We start from the raw sequence: 17,498 nt of genomic DNA, 5'->3' as shown, positions 1-17,498 counted from the left end.
GGCTGCCCAGAGCAGCTGTGGGTGCCCCATCCCTGGCAGTGCTCAAGGCCAGGCTGGACGGGGCTGGGGGCAGCCTGAGCTGGGGGGAGGGGGCCCTGCCTGTGGCGGGGTGGTGGGAACTGAATGCTCTTTTAGGTCATAAGGTGCCCTCCCACCCAAACCATTCTGTGATAATCATGACTGGAGTTACCACGGATAAATGGACTTACTGTGGGCAAATCACGGTAAGTCACCAGCCTAAATGATATCTGCAATCAAATTACTAGATTTGTGGACAAGGGAAGAGACTTGGATGCCATTTACCTTGACTTCAGGCAAGGCACTTGACATCATGTTCCACAATACTGTACATGAGCTGGGACATTAGGGGCTGGATGGGTGGACAACCAGAGAGGTAAGCAGCAGGTGAGGTGGCCAGGCTCAGCCAGCCATGCTCACACCATGCCTGGAGGCTGGCAACAAATTAGTGCCTCAGGGCACCGGTCCTGGTTCCCATTTTTATTTGGGGGAGGCAACAGAGCACTTGCTCAAGTTTGCAGGTTAACTCCAAATTTGCAAGGACCAGTCAACACACTCAAGGGCAGAGCTGAGCCAGGCTAGAGGAAGGGGCCAGCAGGTACCTTACAAGGACAGACGCTAAGTCCTGCCCCAGGCAGGAAGAGCCACTAGCAGTGATACAGGCTGGGGGCAGTTCTGCTGGAAAGGACCCGGGGGTCCTGGGCAGACATAAGCTGAACTTGTGCCCTGACACCAAAGGCCAACAACATCCTGGGCTACAGGACCACAGCCAGCAGATCGAGGGAAGCGACTGCCCCGCTCTGCTCAGCGCTTGTTAGACCACACCTTGATTCTGCGTCCTGTCCCAGGGCCTCTAATGCAAGGAAAAAGCCAGGAGCGAGCTCAGCTGAGGGCCGCCAAGATGCTCAGGGGACAGCAGCACTTGCCCTGTGAGGAGAGACTGAGGGACTGGGGCTTCTTCAGGATGGAGAAGAACAAAGGTTGAGGAAGACCTGGTAGTCAGGGAAGCCAGCGGGAAGATGGAGCCAGGCCTGTCACCGTGGTGCATGGCAGGAGGATGAGAGAACACAGGCAAGACTCAGCCAGGACATAAGGAAAAAAATTTCTCCCCACCAGAGAGCAGGAGCCCAGAGAGGCTGCGTCATCTCCATCCTTGGGGATTTCCAGGACTGGCCAGAGCCCTGAGCAACCTGGTGGAGGCTGAGCTGCCCCTGATCTGAGCAGGAAGTTGGACTGGAGACCTCCCGAGGTCCCTACCAACATGAATGATCCTATGATTCTAACATATTTGCAGAGCAGTACTAGAAATGCTGGATAAGTTGACAAGCAGAACGTACAATACTTTGCAACTGCAACATAGCAGCAAAATACAGGAAAGTGAAAAACACCAACCAGTAACAAAAACTTAATAGAGATGCTGGAAGTAAGTAGTTTACCCGTGATTGAAGTGGATGTGGCAATAGTTTAGGAAGTGTGAAACCGAAATAAGGAGAGAAACCGATATGCTGTGACCACCTGGCCCAGGGGCCTGACATGCAGTGCCTGGGAAGGACCAGACAGCAGGCCTCCAGCAGCAGTATCCTGGCCACACTCAGGAAAGGCAAAAGCCTCATTAGAATCACAAAAAATAAAGACATCAAACAATAGTTTAAGTAGTCTAAGTGACATGAGTGTGGATTACTTACTCCATTAGTCTATTTTAATAATGACTCTATGTTAGCTAACAATCTTACAAAATATCCTACCTGTTTCAGTCCCTCTTATGTCTCCCCTGTTCCTACTTCCCCAAGTGAAGATGCAGTTCCTCCTGGGGCAAGAAGCTCAGGAGATGAGGTTCTCGCAGAACGGTATCTGCCTGCTGCGCTAATGAATCATTCAGGTTTAATCCCAGTTAGCAGAGAAATTAAAAAAAGTCTTTTAAACCATAATTTTATCTAAAAACTTCATACACCCAGCACTGCATTTTCTTAATACCATCATGGGAAATATGTAATGTTATACTGGATTAATTTTAGCTTCCTTCTCAGACCACACCAGTCTAGGTGTAAAGGGCACAAGTGCCAGTTCAGGACTGCATTTCTAACAAGGAAGATGGTATTAACCTTTTTCTCCTTAACCTTTTTGAAAGGGTGTGAACTACAGAGCTGCCTGGGAACAACAGGCAACCTCATCAACTGTTAAGTACTTACTCTGCTATTAAATGATGCATGAAGTACAGCTGATAAATAAGCCTGTTCCTTTCAGTCGGATATATGGCGCATAGCCGCAACCTTGCATATGGCTGAACAGATGTTACAAGAAACATTCCAGCAGTACATAACCAGCAAGCCAGGACAGACTGGTCTAGTTTTGGTTTGGATTTGTTCAGCACTACTTTGAAAGGGAGAATAAACAAACAAACTAAAACACAGAAAGAATTTGATACTAAAGAAACTCGGCACAAGATGAGGAAACATCTCCAGTTGTTATGTAAAAGACAGTAGGGGGAAGCAATCAAACAACCTGCACTGTGTCCATAGTGGATAGGACAGGAAATCTTGGGTTCAAACCCAAGGAAGCAAAAAAAAGATTCTGATCAGAGGCTAAGAAAAACATTTTATGGGTAAAGTTAAAGCAGGAAGGGCAAGACTTGCTGGAAGTTTCTGGCCTTTGCGTCAGCGCATCTCTCGGAACAGACTGAAGAAAACATCTGTCAGGATTGCATCATAGATCCTGCCCTGCAGAAAGGATGCGGACTAAATGTGCTCTCAAGGGTGCTCCTAGGCCTGTTTTCTGAAGGCTTTATGAGATTTCTTAACCTGACCAGTGAATTTCAGCTAAACATTCATGTAATTACACCAGGAATATGCAAAAGCAAAATGTTTTTCACGCTAATATTGTCTTATTGCTGTTGTATAATCCTCTCTGGCTACTTCTATACCAGTAAACGGAACAGTGACACTGGGCATTCCCCTGGCCCAGAGAACAACTGGCACAAACTAGCTTTGTTCACATCCTTATGCTTCCCGTCTCCCCGCAGCAGGGCTGACCACAAATTAAACTGCCTGCAGGGAATGACGTCTGGCCTGTGCTGCACACTGAGCTGTGCCAAGGATTGCCTAGGAGACTGCTGGCTTGTCCCGAGTCAAAGCTGCGTCAGGGAATTTAGCAGAATGGATTGACTGAGTGCCAGTTCTTGTGCCCAGTACTTTGGCAATGACTGACTTGGTAGCAGAGATGCAGCTTCTCTCTCTCCCCACACGCAGTTGTTTCTTGTTCTAAGCACAGGCTTGTTGGCTGAAGGACTGACCGTTTGGAAGAGGAATTTTTGGGACTGGAATAAGAATAATGAAGGAACCTCTTCTTTCTGTAAGGTAACAGGTTGGTACTACCTGTGTTATCACGCTTTACCAAAAAATCATTTTTAAGAAGAAAAATAGCTTAGGATTTGGGATTGGAGATGTAGTTTTGTTGTGATCTGATTATTTCCTCTCCTTTTTTTAATTTCTTTTTGGTTGTGTTCTCTCCTCTTCCCCAGGCCTTGACTGCCAGTCTCAGCAACTCCATCTGTGAAAGAACACCTGACAGAAGTCTTCCACAGCGAGCATTCTTGCTGCATCTTCCTCAATAGTAACATTTTCATGATCACCATCTTTCCGAGATAAATCAGGGCCAGTAAAGTAAATCAAGGGTGAAGGATGGAAAAAAAGGGTAATTATTGAGGGGGAGGGAGTTTCTGTCTCATAGAAGTGCCTGAGTTTGACAAGCAGCACAGCATTTTACCCATGATAATTAGTGTAACAGATGGGGTATAAGGCCAGGGACTTCAGAAGTACACAGGGCTTAGACAGGGACTGTGCACGTGTTGCAGAAGACTGTGAAGCAGGATCAGAATCAGCAGGGCTGTGAAGCAGAGGAGGAGATCGTTGGTTTTTGGAAGAGATCTCACCCTGAAAAAGCCAGCCCTCTTCCTTTTGTACACACACTGCTGATCCTGCTCCTGCCTCTCTCACTGCTATGCCACGTATACTAACCCTGTGTACCTAAATTCTGTTTGCTTCTCAGGTCCCAACACCCCGCTCCATTACACCTGCAGGACTTCATGCCAATGAATGGCCGAGTGATAAAAGAACAGGTGTGATTCACTGTACAGAAATATAAAGTGATATACAAAAAGAACAGCTCCCTTAACCTTACAGACGTACTGTTAGGCCCTAAAATAGATAATCACAACTCAGGAAAGAGTCCCAGACTGAAAAGTTCTAGGGAAATGCCTACTTTTGGCAGGGGTCAAAAAAAGCAAACTGAATGCTAGGAGTTGTTAAGAAAAGATGAACAAAATATAGAATGAAAAAATGTTACTATACAAATTCAAAATGCATCTTGCACCCTGCATACTGTGTACAGTTTTCATTCTCTATTGCAAAAAGCACATAGCTTTCCATAAGAGGAATGAGAAAATAATAGTAGATTTCTCCTCAGATTGAAAAAGAGATGCCTACAGAAGTCATGAGTGGAAACACTGTTGAATAAACAACAGTTGTTCACTGCCTGTTTGATAATTAGGAGACATCAAGTAAAGGTATACGGAGCCTGGCTCAAAAAAGCCCCAAAATGAGTAGTTTCTACAGCATGGTGTTTGCCACAAGGCATTTACAAAGTCAACTTTCCCATCCACCAGGTTAGGTAAATCCACTGAAGAAAATCCCACCCAGTCCAAGAAATACAAAGACAACTCCTCCTGCTTTGGAGGATCCCGCACACTACTACATGCCTACCCTGCTTTTACACACTCCTCAATGCAGGTGCTATCAGCAGTGCAGGGCCCAGGTCACCAGGCCAAATGTTTTTGATTTCATGGCAGACATCAGACCAGTGGGTCTATAAATACCAAAAAAGCAAATGGATGTTTTAGTGATGGTAGGATGGTAGAGAGCCACTACTTGTAATGCTTACAGATGACTTGACAAATTGTGGATTCATAAAATAACTGCGTTAGTCTGCAAAGTCATTTACCTGTACAACAGGAAAATCAGTCTATACAAACACAGAGGCATTTTCTGCATCTAAAAGAAACCAACTTGAGCCACGCTTACCTGAACCAGGAGCTTATAATGGAAATCAGTTACACTGAAAAGGATTTAAAGAAAACTAGCTAGAAGTAACTACCAGGAATTTATGGTAGCTAGTGAAACGCTGCTGCTGGTAAAGGTGCTAACGCGCTGTTGAATGAGCAAGAGAAGAGCAGTGACCTCATTAATTTCTAATGCAGCGTAAGTGCTGCAACTCTCTCGGGGATCTTTCAGATCAGAACATACATTCTTTAGAACAAGACATGAAAGCCACACTACAGAATAAGAAGCTACTTCAGAAAAAAAATAAATACTAAAAGAAACACCATCTTGTTTGCTTAGCCATGAGAAGCACCTGACCACAGCGTACAGGCAACTACAGGGGAAGACATCACAGAAAGCAGCTATTTAATCACACAATGGCATAATAAGATCTATTCAAGATCTATTCTTAACTGAATGCATTCCTAATAAAAATCAAAGCCAGGAAAAGAGAAGCTCGACTATTTCAGAAACAGAAAGAACGCCATTTGAAAAGAACACTTTCTTCTCATCCCCTAAGAACAACAAAAGGCAAGTTGAAGAGAGACAACAGTAAAAGAACACATAGTGTCACTGCCACGTACCAGACTTTGCAGGTGTGGAGTCACTGGCTGCCTTGACGGCCTTCAGAAGGACGTGCTGATTAGACGACACAGGCATGCCTGCTCTGCATTGCTGCTGCTGTTGCTTTTGCTGCTGCTGTTTCAAGGCCTGGGGAAGAGGACAGAAGAACAGGACCAAAAAGAAATTTAAAATGTTCTTATAAATCATTAGTACACAGTACAAACTGCTTTTTTTACAGCAACTGATAGCTGATTCTAACTATGTCAAAAGTTCAAAACAACTTCCAAAACACACTCAGTTTGCGTGGGACACTGACACTGTCTATTTAAATATGATACTGTCTATTTAAATACACTACTACAAATAGACAGATTTTCTACCTTTGCATCTAAAGCAAAATGTTAATGGATGCAGAACATTTTAAGTTGTGTTGTTTCATGAAAAAAAAAAACCCAAAAAACCCCAACGCTCTAGAGAATGCAAAGAGAAAGGATTCCAAATCTGGAGCTGGTTCAAGAAGTAATTATACAAATAACTTCAAAGTAAAAGTACCATCATGTAATTCATTTCTGTCTCCTGGAGAAGCAAATAGTAACTTACTGAAAACCTTCAACAGAGACACTACCCATTAGGCAAGACTTCTGTAATAGGACAGTAACAAAGATTAAGACACTAAAGGGAAGAAAATATAATTCTTTGTTTCCGAAAAGACTGCTAAGGTACCACGATACAGTCTAAAAGGCACAAATGACTAAGACACGGAAGTAAGAAGGCATTTGGTGAAACTGCAGCATTTACCCAAACCAAAGTGTCTGTTTTCAAAAAATGAAAGCCAAACCCAAATAAATTTAACAGCAGAATAAATTTCAACATATCAAGTATACCACGGAATCTCATACTAAGTAGTAACAGGAAATCTGTGTTGCATATATACAAATGAGTGGGACCATTAACACCTTACATAACAGCAACAACAATACTGTACCTAGAACTAGGCGAGAGACTAAAAGTAGGCAGGAACCTGCAGAATCTGCTACAGGAGGAAAACAGCCGAGAGACTGACTTTCAGTTTGTAAAGACACAAATGAGGAAGACTGACAAGAGGATACGGATAATGAACAGACACGTTAGAACCCTATTTTCTGATTTATGAAATAGTTCTTATTTAGCCATCCATTTCTACCACAGGTTAAAAAAAAATTCAGCAAACTGAAACAGGAAAATTGAATATCAGTAGGAAGAAGTAACCTCTGCAATATGCAATTAACCTCTTATTATTGAGGTCAAAGGCTTTTAAAAAAAAGAGATCTAGAAAGAGAGACCTGGCATTCATACAAGTAACAAATCTATAAACAAGTTCAAGAAAGCTTTTACAAATTCTTCTTTGAAGATAAACCACAGGCAACAGTGAATATCAAGAAAGCACTAGACTGCGAAGACTACTAGTATGTTCAGGAGGCTGTGCAAATGCTGTACTGCCATTATGCGAATCACTTCAAATATTTAAGGTTTCGTATATTCAATTCATCTGCTATTCTGTACGTCATTTATTGCTGCATTTATCTCAGCTTAAGTAAAATAATTCTCCTTTTGTTCATTGTGTCACCTCAGTTCTTGGTCATGCAGCGCCCGAAGTGCCCACGCCAACGGTGGCTGAGGCATGTGTGGGAAGAGGAGGAAAAATTATTCATTAGATATCTCTTTTTAAATACTGTGTCAGCTTTGCACTTACGTTCTTGGTTATAAATGTTTTGAGGTTTCTTGAATAAATCTAAATTTATATTGAGTCCTGTCATAATCATAGAATAACTCAGGCTGAAAGGGACCTCAGGAGGTCTCCAGTCCAACCTCCTCCTCCAGTCCAAACTCCACCAGGTTACTCAGGGCTCTGGCCAGTCTTGGAAACGCCCAAGGATGGAGATGATGAAACCTCTCCAGGCCCCTGCTCCACTGCAGGGCTGCCCTCATGGGCATAAAGCTTCTCCTTATGTCCTGTTCTTCCTTATACTTTTAAACTTATGCCCGCTGTTCCTCACTGTAAACCAGGCCCAACTCTCTGTAACACCCCACACCAGGCAGAGCTCCCCATAACACCCTATACCAGGCCCAGCATCCCTCAGCTCCCCTATAACAGCACCAGGCCACCTGTAACGCCATACACAATCACAGAATGGTTTGGGTGAGAATGAACCTTGAGGACCATCTAGTCCCACCACCACCCTGCCACGGGCAGGGCCACCTCCCCCCCAGCCCAGGCTGCCCCCAGCCCCGTCCAGCCTGGCCTTGAGCCCTGCCAGGGATGGGGCACCCACAGCTGCTCTGGGCAGCCTGGGCCAGCGCCTCGCCGCCCTCACAGGGAAGAATTTCTGCCTCATCTCTCATCTCCATCTCCCCTCTCTCATGTAAAGCCATTCCCCCGTGTGCCATCGCCACCTGCCCTTGCCCAAAGCCCCTCCCCAGCTTTCTTGCCAGCCCCTTTAGGCACTGGCAGGTGCTCTAAGGTCTCCCCGCAGCCTTCTCCTCCCCAGGCTGAGCCACCCCAGCTCTCCCAGCCTGTCCCCACAGCAGAGCTGCTCCAGCCCTCTCAACATCAGACCCCGCTCCCCCCTAACACCCCATGGAGGTCCCCGCTCCAGCAGCTCCAGCCATGCAAAGCCCCACACTGTCAGGCCACCTCTATCAGGTACCAGCTGATCAGGAAAGCTCTAACTTCTCCACACCCACCAATCAGGTGGCAGCTTCCAGGCTCCACACAGCTGCGGAAGACTCTGGAAGCAGCGGAGCGTCTCCCCAGAGCCAGGAAGGCAGCAGCCCCCCCAGCACCCCCCAGATTCCCCCTCTGTGCCCAGGGGCTCAGTGTTGGCCTTCTGTTGGCCTTGAAGCTGTCCCTTGTCCTGGCTGTGCCACCCTCCATGGAGGGCAGATGTCCCTCAGCCCATTTGCACAGCGGGCCGCTCTGAGGCAAACCCCGCCGCTGAGGGCGGAAACCACCACTTAGTTCTACAGAGCTGAAAAAGGGCATAAATCAAAATGGCACCATTCAGGCTCATCAGCACTTCCTTTAACCGCAATTAAAACGAAGACCTTATGTCCCCAGCTGTGCTCCTCCCTGTCAGCTCCACCGTGGGTGACAACAGGGACAGCAGCAGGAGCTGCTCCTAAGCACCCACCTTCTTGCTCTGCACCTGCCTACAGTCCAATACCGATGTTAAAAACCCACGGGGATGCACCTAGTGGGGAAAAGAAAAGCTGTATTGTACAGCTCCCTTCACATAAAAGGACAGCTTTTGTTAAGTGCAGCCCAAACCAGTCCCTGGCCATCTGCATGGAACAGATAAAAGTGTAATGGATAAAGATGGAAGCCAACGGTATAAACCTCATCAGAAGGAGACGGTGTAATTTCTAATATTAAAACACCATGATGAGATATGGATCAAGGGAAGGGATCCTTCCCCTCTGCCCAGCCCTGGAGAGGCCACCCCAGGAGCGCTGGCTCAGTGCTGGGCTCCCCAGCCCGAGAGGGGCACGGCCAGGCTGGAGAGGGTCCAGCGAGGGGCCACCAAGATGCTGTGGGACTGGAGCCCCTCTGCTCTGGGGCAAGGCTGCGGGAGCTGGGACTGCTCAGCCTGGCGCAGGGCAGGCTCAGGGGGTTGGATCCGTGTCCATAAACACCTGCGGGAGGGTGCCGAGGGGACGCAGGCAGCTCTGCCAGCGGTGCCCAGTGCCAGGACCGGAGGCGACGGGCACAGGATCAGAAATTCCATCTGAATACAAGAATCACTTTTTTTACTGTGAGGGTGACCAAGTGCTGGCACAGATTGCCCAGAGAAGTTGTGGAGCCTCCCTCCTCAGAGGTATTCAGAAGCTGTCTGGACACAGCCATGGACAACTGGCTCTGAGTGACCCTGCTTGAGCAGGCAGGTTGGACCAGGGGGATTCTTAAGGCTCCTTCCAATCCCCACCAGTCTGGGTTTCTGTGAATTCTGATGGCATTGGGATGACCACTCAAGCTAAGTAAGGATGAGACAAGGTCAGTGGATTGGAGAGGATCAGAGGAACGTATTAGAGTAGTACCTGCATTTTCCATCGACAGGTGAGAAACTGCTCATTTTTCTGGATTTGGATTATAAATTAAATGTGGTAGGGTTTTGTATCAGCAGACACTCACTGTAACAAAGGGGGTTTCTGCCCATCATTGTTTTATCTTTATGGCAGGATGAGCACTGACATGCCTCTGCCAATCCTCTAACCCAGGATTTTTCCCAACAGTGGTGAGGAATGCGGCCATCTGCTTGCTTACTGTACTGTGTAGTGATGGCACACCAGTGTACACCGTATTATTCAGCTGGACTTTACAGTTTTAACTCTGATGTGTTTATGAACTAAATCCTGATCCTTATTTCTTAAAGAACCCGATACTTATTGTCAGCATAGTGGCACCATGGTGTTTCAGGATTAAAAGTTCTTACTTAGAAGTCTGCTCTCTCTTCCCTCCAGTAATACAACAATTACTGAGCACTTAAGACGAGAGGGATGAATCCAACCAGCTTTCTTCTCCAGTGCACACTAGCAAATAATCTGTCACAGATATAAAAATATGAAAGCTTTCTTCAATTCCCATTTCACTCAGTAGCTTATGTTTTTCCTACTACTCTAAACCACTGCTGTCTCCTTCCTATCTGTATTAGCTCATTTTATCTACTTTCTATAACTTTTCCTGACCACAGTGGCAACCATGTTTAGGAAGAGGTGGAAGATGCGATATTGGGTCAAACCAGCAGAATTCCACTGGAACTAAAATTAAGCAAAGGATTAGGCACGCCATGGTCTTAGTTTGATCTAAAGCTAGAGCAAACTTAAGTAAGGTAAGTTAGAACAATTGAACGGTAATGGTGTTCTTCGGCAACGGCTTTTTTTCCTATGCAGCTAGAAGGCAAGCAATTCACTATGCTACAATTTGATGGCCTACTCCGGGACATAAGAATTGAGTTCAGGGAGAAGAGCTGTTGTGGTGGAAGATGATGACCACCAGAGACAGCTTTTTGCCCTGCAGACAGCTGCAGAACTGTGAAGTACAAACAGGTATGCTATGCAGACATCAAGGCCTCCATGTGGTTCCCCATTTCTCTTTCAGGGTTCCTGATATTTTTCCCCCAAAATGAATGAGATTAACAGTGACACTGAGAACACTGTCTAAATTTTGGATCTCGTTGGCTCTGACGTATTTCATTACATTCAGAGACAATGCTGCAATAAGGATACTTAGGAAGTAGACATCTCAGGATAAGAACGTTGCACTGGAAGAGAGAAAGAGGGGAATGAATAAAAATGGCGAGGGAAAGTCTGTGGGAGCAAGAACATGGGGAATTCTGACATGAAAAGCAGAAAATTATTAGGCATGTAAGGACAGAGGCTAGGAAGAGAGAAGCAGATGGAGCATGGGTTTGGAAATGGTGTGTGGGTTTGCCCAGAGGTCCCTTCCAACCTGAGATTCTGTGAAACAGGAACCTACAGACCAGAGAAAATGAAGAGGGAGCTGCTGAGCATGAGAGGGGAAAGAACTGTTTGTAACAAGGCCTGAGCCTGTTTGATCACTCTCTTAAAAGAGAAAAGCCTTTGCGGATGTTGGTGAGAAATGATTGCCAGCCAGGCTTAAAGAGGGATGAGAAGGGAAAAGCAAAGAGTATAATTAATATCTTGCTGAATTAGCGAGAAGCAATTTTCTGAGGATTCAAATGAAAGTGGAAGCTTGACTCTCAACTTCAGAAGAAAATCTGCTTAAAGTCACAACACAATCTCACTTCTTTATGGCAGCTAGCAGCAAGCAACATCATACTAACACTGATGCTTCTGTCAAGAAACAGCCAAGTGGGAAAAGAAAGAAAAGAGAAGATTCCCTGAAGCTGGCATCTCATTTTGACATCAGCTGAGCTCTCTCCTGCTGGAAACAAAGCTCCAGTTTATACAGCTGCCTTATCTTCTCCTGTAATATTCTCCTCAGCAATATGCCCTAATTAGGTCCTTCTCTCTCACTGCAGATCCTTTTCCCAAGGCCACAAGCATCTCTGGTAGCTGAATGCCATCCTGAGTGTTGCTTCTCAGCTGGAAAAAGTCAGGAAAACAGGCTGGGCTGGAAAAGGTACATCGTATCTGGAACACATTGTGATTTCATCTGTGTGTGACAAGCTTCCATAATCCCTGGACTAGCACCTCCTCTGCAACTTGATTCATAACTCCTTACAGATTTTTACTTTACTAAGGAGTAAATCTAACCCTGATAAAGCATTTCCTTTCTGAGTTTCATGGAAAATTAAACAATGCAGTTGGGGAAACACCTGCAAATAAGATGTGCAGGGGCCTAATTTATCTTGCATTTTTCATTAGGAGAAACAAATCATTTGAAGTACACTCACCCATTCCATCCTGTGTGCACACAATTAACACTGTCTACTCAACAGTCATTCCCCAAGCATGGAAAATAATCAGTCCTCCTCTTTCTCTTTTAACACCCGGTGGAGGTGCAACACAAAGTCAGCGTGCTCTTCTTCCCTCCACATATACATACACACTGCACACAGAGAATTCCTTGGAAGGGAAAGTATGCTGCTAACTCGGGGAAGAAGTCAGTGGATTTAATTCTTTTCCCCAAAACACCTTCCATTTACTAAGACTGTAGAAAGCTAAGTGCACTCATCAAAAGGCTGAGTAAAAGATGCTGTTGCTTTCCACCCATTCTCTAAAATAATTTTTAAAAAGTCCAGATGCTTATGTAGGGAAAAAGCAAAATAACTAAACAGCACAATATTTTGAATCACCTTTAAGACAGAAGGATCTTTTAGCCAAACCTTGTTTACTATGAGACATCCAGGAAGTCCTGAATTACCTCCCTGCAGACTGCTGTTTCACTGAGAAAAATGATTTGCCAGAGAAATAAATTTATTGCAGTGGTCCCTCAACTCTGTTCCAGACTAGGCTACTTACCTGTTTGAGTGCCTTCTTGCTGTGCTTCTGGGATGAGGAGATGACTTTGCCTGTCTGGATGGAAGGTGATGGGCAGCTTGACTGAGGAGAGGATGTCTGTGACAGTCTAGATGATACTACAAGAAAAAAAAAAAGAAAAAAGTATACATAATCTGACCTTTATACATTTGCCTGCAGCATGTTAACCAGTCCTTACCATTTCAGATCACCCCATGAGGCTCGTAACAATTGCACCTCTAGCAAATGTTACTTCTTGCATGAACAATCATTTCTACTTTCTCCCCACCACAAAGGCAGCTGTTTTCCTCTGAAAGCCAACAGCAATTCCTATGACCAACTGCAGTTTCTTCCTCTCTTGTCCATCTCTTTTTTTATTCATCTTGTAAATAGATGCTGCCAAACAACACTGCAGCTTGGGAAAAAGCTTCAGGTTTACACGGTTTAGCCAATTCAAATCCAGCTGAAACACAAACACAGGCAATGGCTGTCTTCATGTGGAATGACCTGTGGTCAGACACCTAACTGATAACAGTTACTGGTCAGATTAAATCTGAATCCCACACAAGAGTGGAAGATAAATTACAGGTAAAGGAAGTGGAACTTGACTATCACTTGCTCCGTTTTAAAAAGAAATATGGGAATATGCAGGATATCCCAGTTAAACATATATTCTCAGTGGATGAGCCTAGACACTTAAGGAAATCTAGTCCTAGCCATATGGAGCCCTAAAGCAAGGGTTTTAGTTTCAGGTGATTTAGACTTTTAAACGGTCTCGTTTACAACCAGCAAACCAGGGACAGGAATTAAATAACAGCTGGTCATGTAGCTTGGATATACCCATTTGGCACAGGATACTCAAAATACTCGGCAGCAGGGCGATGGGTACATGTCCAGCCAGAGAAATCACTCGGTCCCGGTCTCTCATAATCACCGTTTTGCCTCTGTTGTCTTGGCAAACACATACTATACTGGCCAGTGGCCCAGTTTAACCCACTGCATGTACCTACGTAAAAAGCCAGGTAATCAGCACACTAGGGCTAGTTAAAGCTGTTTAGTTGCTGAGACTGAAATAGTACAACAACAACAAAAAAAAACAGAGATGACATTAATTAGAATGCCTTACACTGCACGATGGCCATAACAAAGCAAACATTACATATGCATAGCCAAGAACATCAACGAGGTACAGCTGCACCTGCAGTGAACTTTAAAGGTAATCTGTGAGACTGGCTGTGGAGGCAGCCAGTTAAACAGAAAACATAAATTAGCAAATCCACAGTCTGTGTATCTATATATCTGCACAGGAATTCGCGTAGAGAACGCCTGCTCTAAGATCAAGGAAACAAAGAGTCGAAGAATGTTTGCTTGTGGCGGGGTGGGGCATGACCTCTAGTGTAAAGAATAATAAACAGATTTACACATAAAATACTTAGATTATTGCTTCCTGAAGCAATTAGTTCTAGAATACACAATGCTAAGCCAGTACCTGTCTGCAAGAGAAAGGAGTTAAGAGATCATGCCAGCAGCTCCTCATTAACAACAGCCACAGCATGATCCTGTTCTGATTCCACAGAGATAAGGGAAGCTCCCAAAAATAATGCAGTGACCGTAAGCATCAGAAAGCAACATTTCAATAACATACATAGAATTGCTAACAACAAGTTGCAACAAGCAGAATTCTTACATGTGGCACAGACATTAAATAAAAAGAGCAAGTTTTTAAGAAGGCATACACAACTGAGATGAGGTAATATCAGACTCTGAAATGTCATTAAAAACAACAACAATAAAAAGTTATGGTAAGAACCCAGTAATTCAGAAGTCACTGACAAGATTACCATATCCAGATGATACATCCACATGATAAAAGCTGACAGTCGGCACAGCAGGCAGAATTACCCCTTAAAAGGCAAACCATCCCCCAAGACCTGGAAAGTAAAGGTTATATTTGTACTTTGAAATAGCAGTAAGAATGTTTGTAAACTTGCATTTGTCTCCAAATTGGTTAAAATAGCAGTTCAAGAAGAGTAAGATGATGCTGGAAAAGACGACAGCCTGATCAGCACCTGGAGAAGAAAAGCCGATCTCTCCAACTCATTGGAATTTTCTGAACGCATCAATAAAGAGAACTGGAAGAAAAGAAAGTCTGTTGCTAAGAGTTCACTCACACTTCGAGATTTTCAACAAAAGGCTTCTAAAAATTATTTGGCTATTGTCTAAAAAACAAAGAATTGGCACAAGCCTGATGTTGGATGGGACAGAAGGCAGACAACAGAACCAAATGGTAATCAGGGAAGAAATCTGCAAAAAATTCTGCAAGGTCATGTACTAAGGAGGGAGCAGTTTAGTGCTTGGTGATAGACTGGAAAGCTGGGAACAGTAAAATATTAACTATTTAGTTTAGTTAGGGTCAGACAGAATTGTGTGGAAACTCCGAGAAATATAGCCAGAGAACAAAAGACCAAATATAAAGTAAATAAAAATATAAAGTAAAACACCAAAAAAAAAGGACTAAGTAAATTTTTGGAGGAAAACCCCCAAGATATTCATAGGACCTGTAGTGATCTAAATGAACTGCGTCATCTCAGCAAAGGAATCCATTACAGCTGACAGGTGAATGAAAATGGCCAACAAGAGGATGCTACATGTAAGGACAGAAAAATGAAGTATGTAAAATTTTTACAGGGTATTCACATTGATTGTCTTGCATACTGTTGTGCTGATCACACATGGTCCACAAAATTTAACGGGGTTCAGGAAAGTAAAGAAAATGGTTAAGAACACTGAAAAGAAGTCCAGGGATACTGAGCTATTTTGTATTATTCTCGGAGGAAGGACCATGCGCGAGGCATGCGAAACGAAATGAAGTACCTTCGTGTCTGGGCACCCCATTTCTGTGGGGCAAGTACCGTGCTCGCAGCTGCTGGGCTGCTGTCCTCGCCCAGAAAACCTGTGCTCAGCAGAGCTGTCGGCCTCACGCTTACACTAACCAGCTATGTTCCCAGTCCACCGCCGCTGCAAACACAACCCTCGACCAGCCAAACACTGCGTCCCCGTCCTTGTAAAACTATTCCTTGCTCATAGTTGTGAAACGCGAAGAAAACGTGAATTTGGTTTAACATTTGAAACCCAGGCACAGAAACAGATTGACTGTTACTGATTTTGAGACATTTGAATAGCAGGAACATAAACCACATCCGCTTTTGAAGCCTATTGCTGCTGAAACTACAAGTTCTGCGGAAAATAGAAGCATCAAGCCAAATACAGACTACTCTTTCTCCAGCCTCCCATTCTGTTCACATTTTAACTTTTATGCTGTCTTCGAACAAAGAAAACTAATCTTTTCAAACCAGGACTGGCAGCACAGCCTAAATGCCACACCTGGGAAGACAGCTTAGCCCTGGAGCTGATACAAATAAAGCTGCATTATGGTATTTTGTGCATTCTCTGACTATGTAAAAGCCCTCGGTACCACAACGGCTGCTGTGTTGGACTGACAGCTGTAACCACAACAGATTCTCAAGCACAAACAAGAGAACTTGAGAAAGCCAACCCAGTCACAGCTGCCTGAGCTCTGCTGCGGGCCCCCAAAGCGAAGGGGGGAAGGATGGGAGGATAAACCTGTAGGAATACACCCCTGGGCCCTTGGACCCAAAAGCTCGCAGAAAGGTTACATCCTTTTAAGAATTTTGCACGCAGCCAAGCAGAGATATAACACAAAGATGTGCACGTGTAGAATAATATTCAGACTCCCATAAGGATGAGGCTTGATAAGCTGAGTTTGTTTCCTGTAGATTTAAACAGATTTTCAGTAAAGTTAGTTCTGTCTTCACTTCAGGCTTTCTTATAATTTGAAAAATATATGGAGCTGAGATTATACCCCTTGATGCCCTGAAATCCTGAGAGCACTTTCGGAGGGCAGCTGCAGAAAAAATTGCAGAATGTAAAGCAAGACCTGGGAAAGCCGTGCATCCAGTAAGACACCCCAATTTTAAAATACTCCATGAGTTGCTTTGCACTGTTTCCACATTAATAAAGATTTCCTTGATCAGCTAAAGATTAGGGAAGACTGTGGGCCAGCATGTGACAGAAACGCATCTCAGTAGATTTTGTGAATTACAGTAAATAGAATCCCTTCACCCTCAAGAGGCCCACCCAAGAGATGGGATGGAGACATCACCTTGTGATAAGTGGTAAGGACAGAAACATGACTAAAGGGCAGCAACAAAAAAACTTCGGGCATTTGAGAGTGCTGGCTTGGAGAAGCAATTAAATATATGCATCCACAGCCAGGACAGTTCCAACACTAATAACCCTGTACACTCGGCCTGAAGTCACTGAGCCAGCTGGTTCATTCATGAGGTTTCATTGCTTCCTGCTGTCGGTTTGGCTGGGAGAGGAGTTTGCCAGGTGAAATGTTAACAGTTCTTGAAGATTAAAGCAGATGAGATAAAGTGGAACATGTGTCAGCCAAACCTCACAAACCCTGATTTGATAGATAAACTAAGAATGGATCCAGTATAGTCCTGTGTTGCAGCTGCAAGAATAAATACTGGAGGAAGATCCGTCTGCAGTCAATTACAGCTTTAATTTGTGGGACAGAGACTCCTTTACACTTGAGACTTCTTACTTGAAACTTAATGGGACACAAGAACATGTCTTCTAAGAAATGAAATTATAACAGAACTTTAATTATGTTAAAAGTCAATTAAGTTAGAAATTTCAGGCTGGCAACATCTGATGACATTTTACAAGGTATTGTGTTCCCTTAAGATTTGCAAACCCTAAACCACTGGTCAATCAATTATCTTATATACATTTATAAAGAAACTGTGCTAAGAG

At 44.3% G+C, this 17,498-nt stretch overlaps 1 protein-coding gene across 6 annotated transcripts in view; it reads right to left on the bottom strand.

Annotated features, from left to right (window-relative positions):
* Positions 1-17,498, bottom strand: part of ASXL2 (ASXL transcriptional regulator 2) — a 133,498-nt gene that overhangs the window by 27,729 nt on the left and 88,271 nt on the right. For 4 of the 6 annotated variants that reach the window (XM_055809519.1, XM_055809517.1, XM_055809518.1 and 1 more), the window contains 2 exons: positions 12,657-12,772; positions 5,696-5,822 (listed from right to left, as the gene is read on the bottom strand). In XM_055809519.1, the coding sequence (XP_055665494.1) occupies positions 5,696-5,822; positions 12,657-12,772 (243 nt within the window). Of the gene's footprint in view, positions 1-5,695; positions 5,823-12,656; positions 12,773-12,852; positions 13,117-15,527; positions 15,711-17,498 lie in introns of those variants that run through there. The other 2 variants (XM_055809521.1, XM_055809522.1) reach the window with 2 other exon arrangements.

Source organism: Falco peregrinus, chromosome 7 (assembly GCF_023634155.1).
Source record: "Falco peregrinus isolate bFalPer1 chromosome 7, bFalPer1.pri, whole genome shotgun sequence".
NCBI lineage: Eukaryota > Metazoa > Chordata > Aves > Falconiformes > Falconidae > Falco > Falco peregrinus.
The sequence above is the reverse complement of the archived record's forward strand: the minus strand, read 5'-3'. Positions and strand labels throughout refer to the sequence as shown.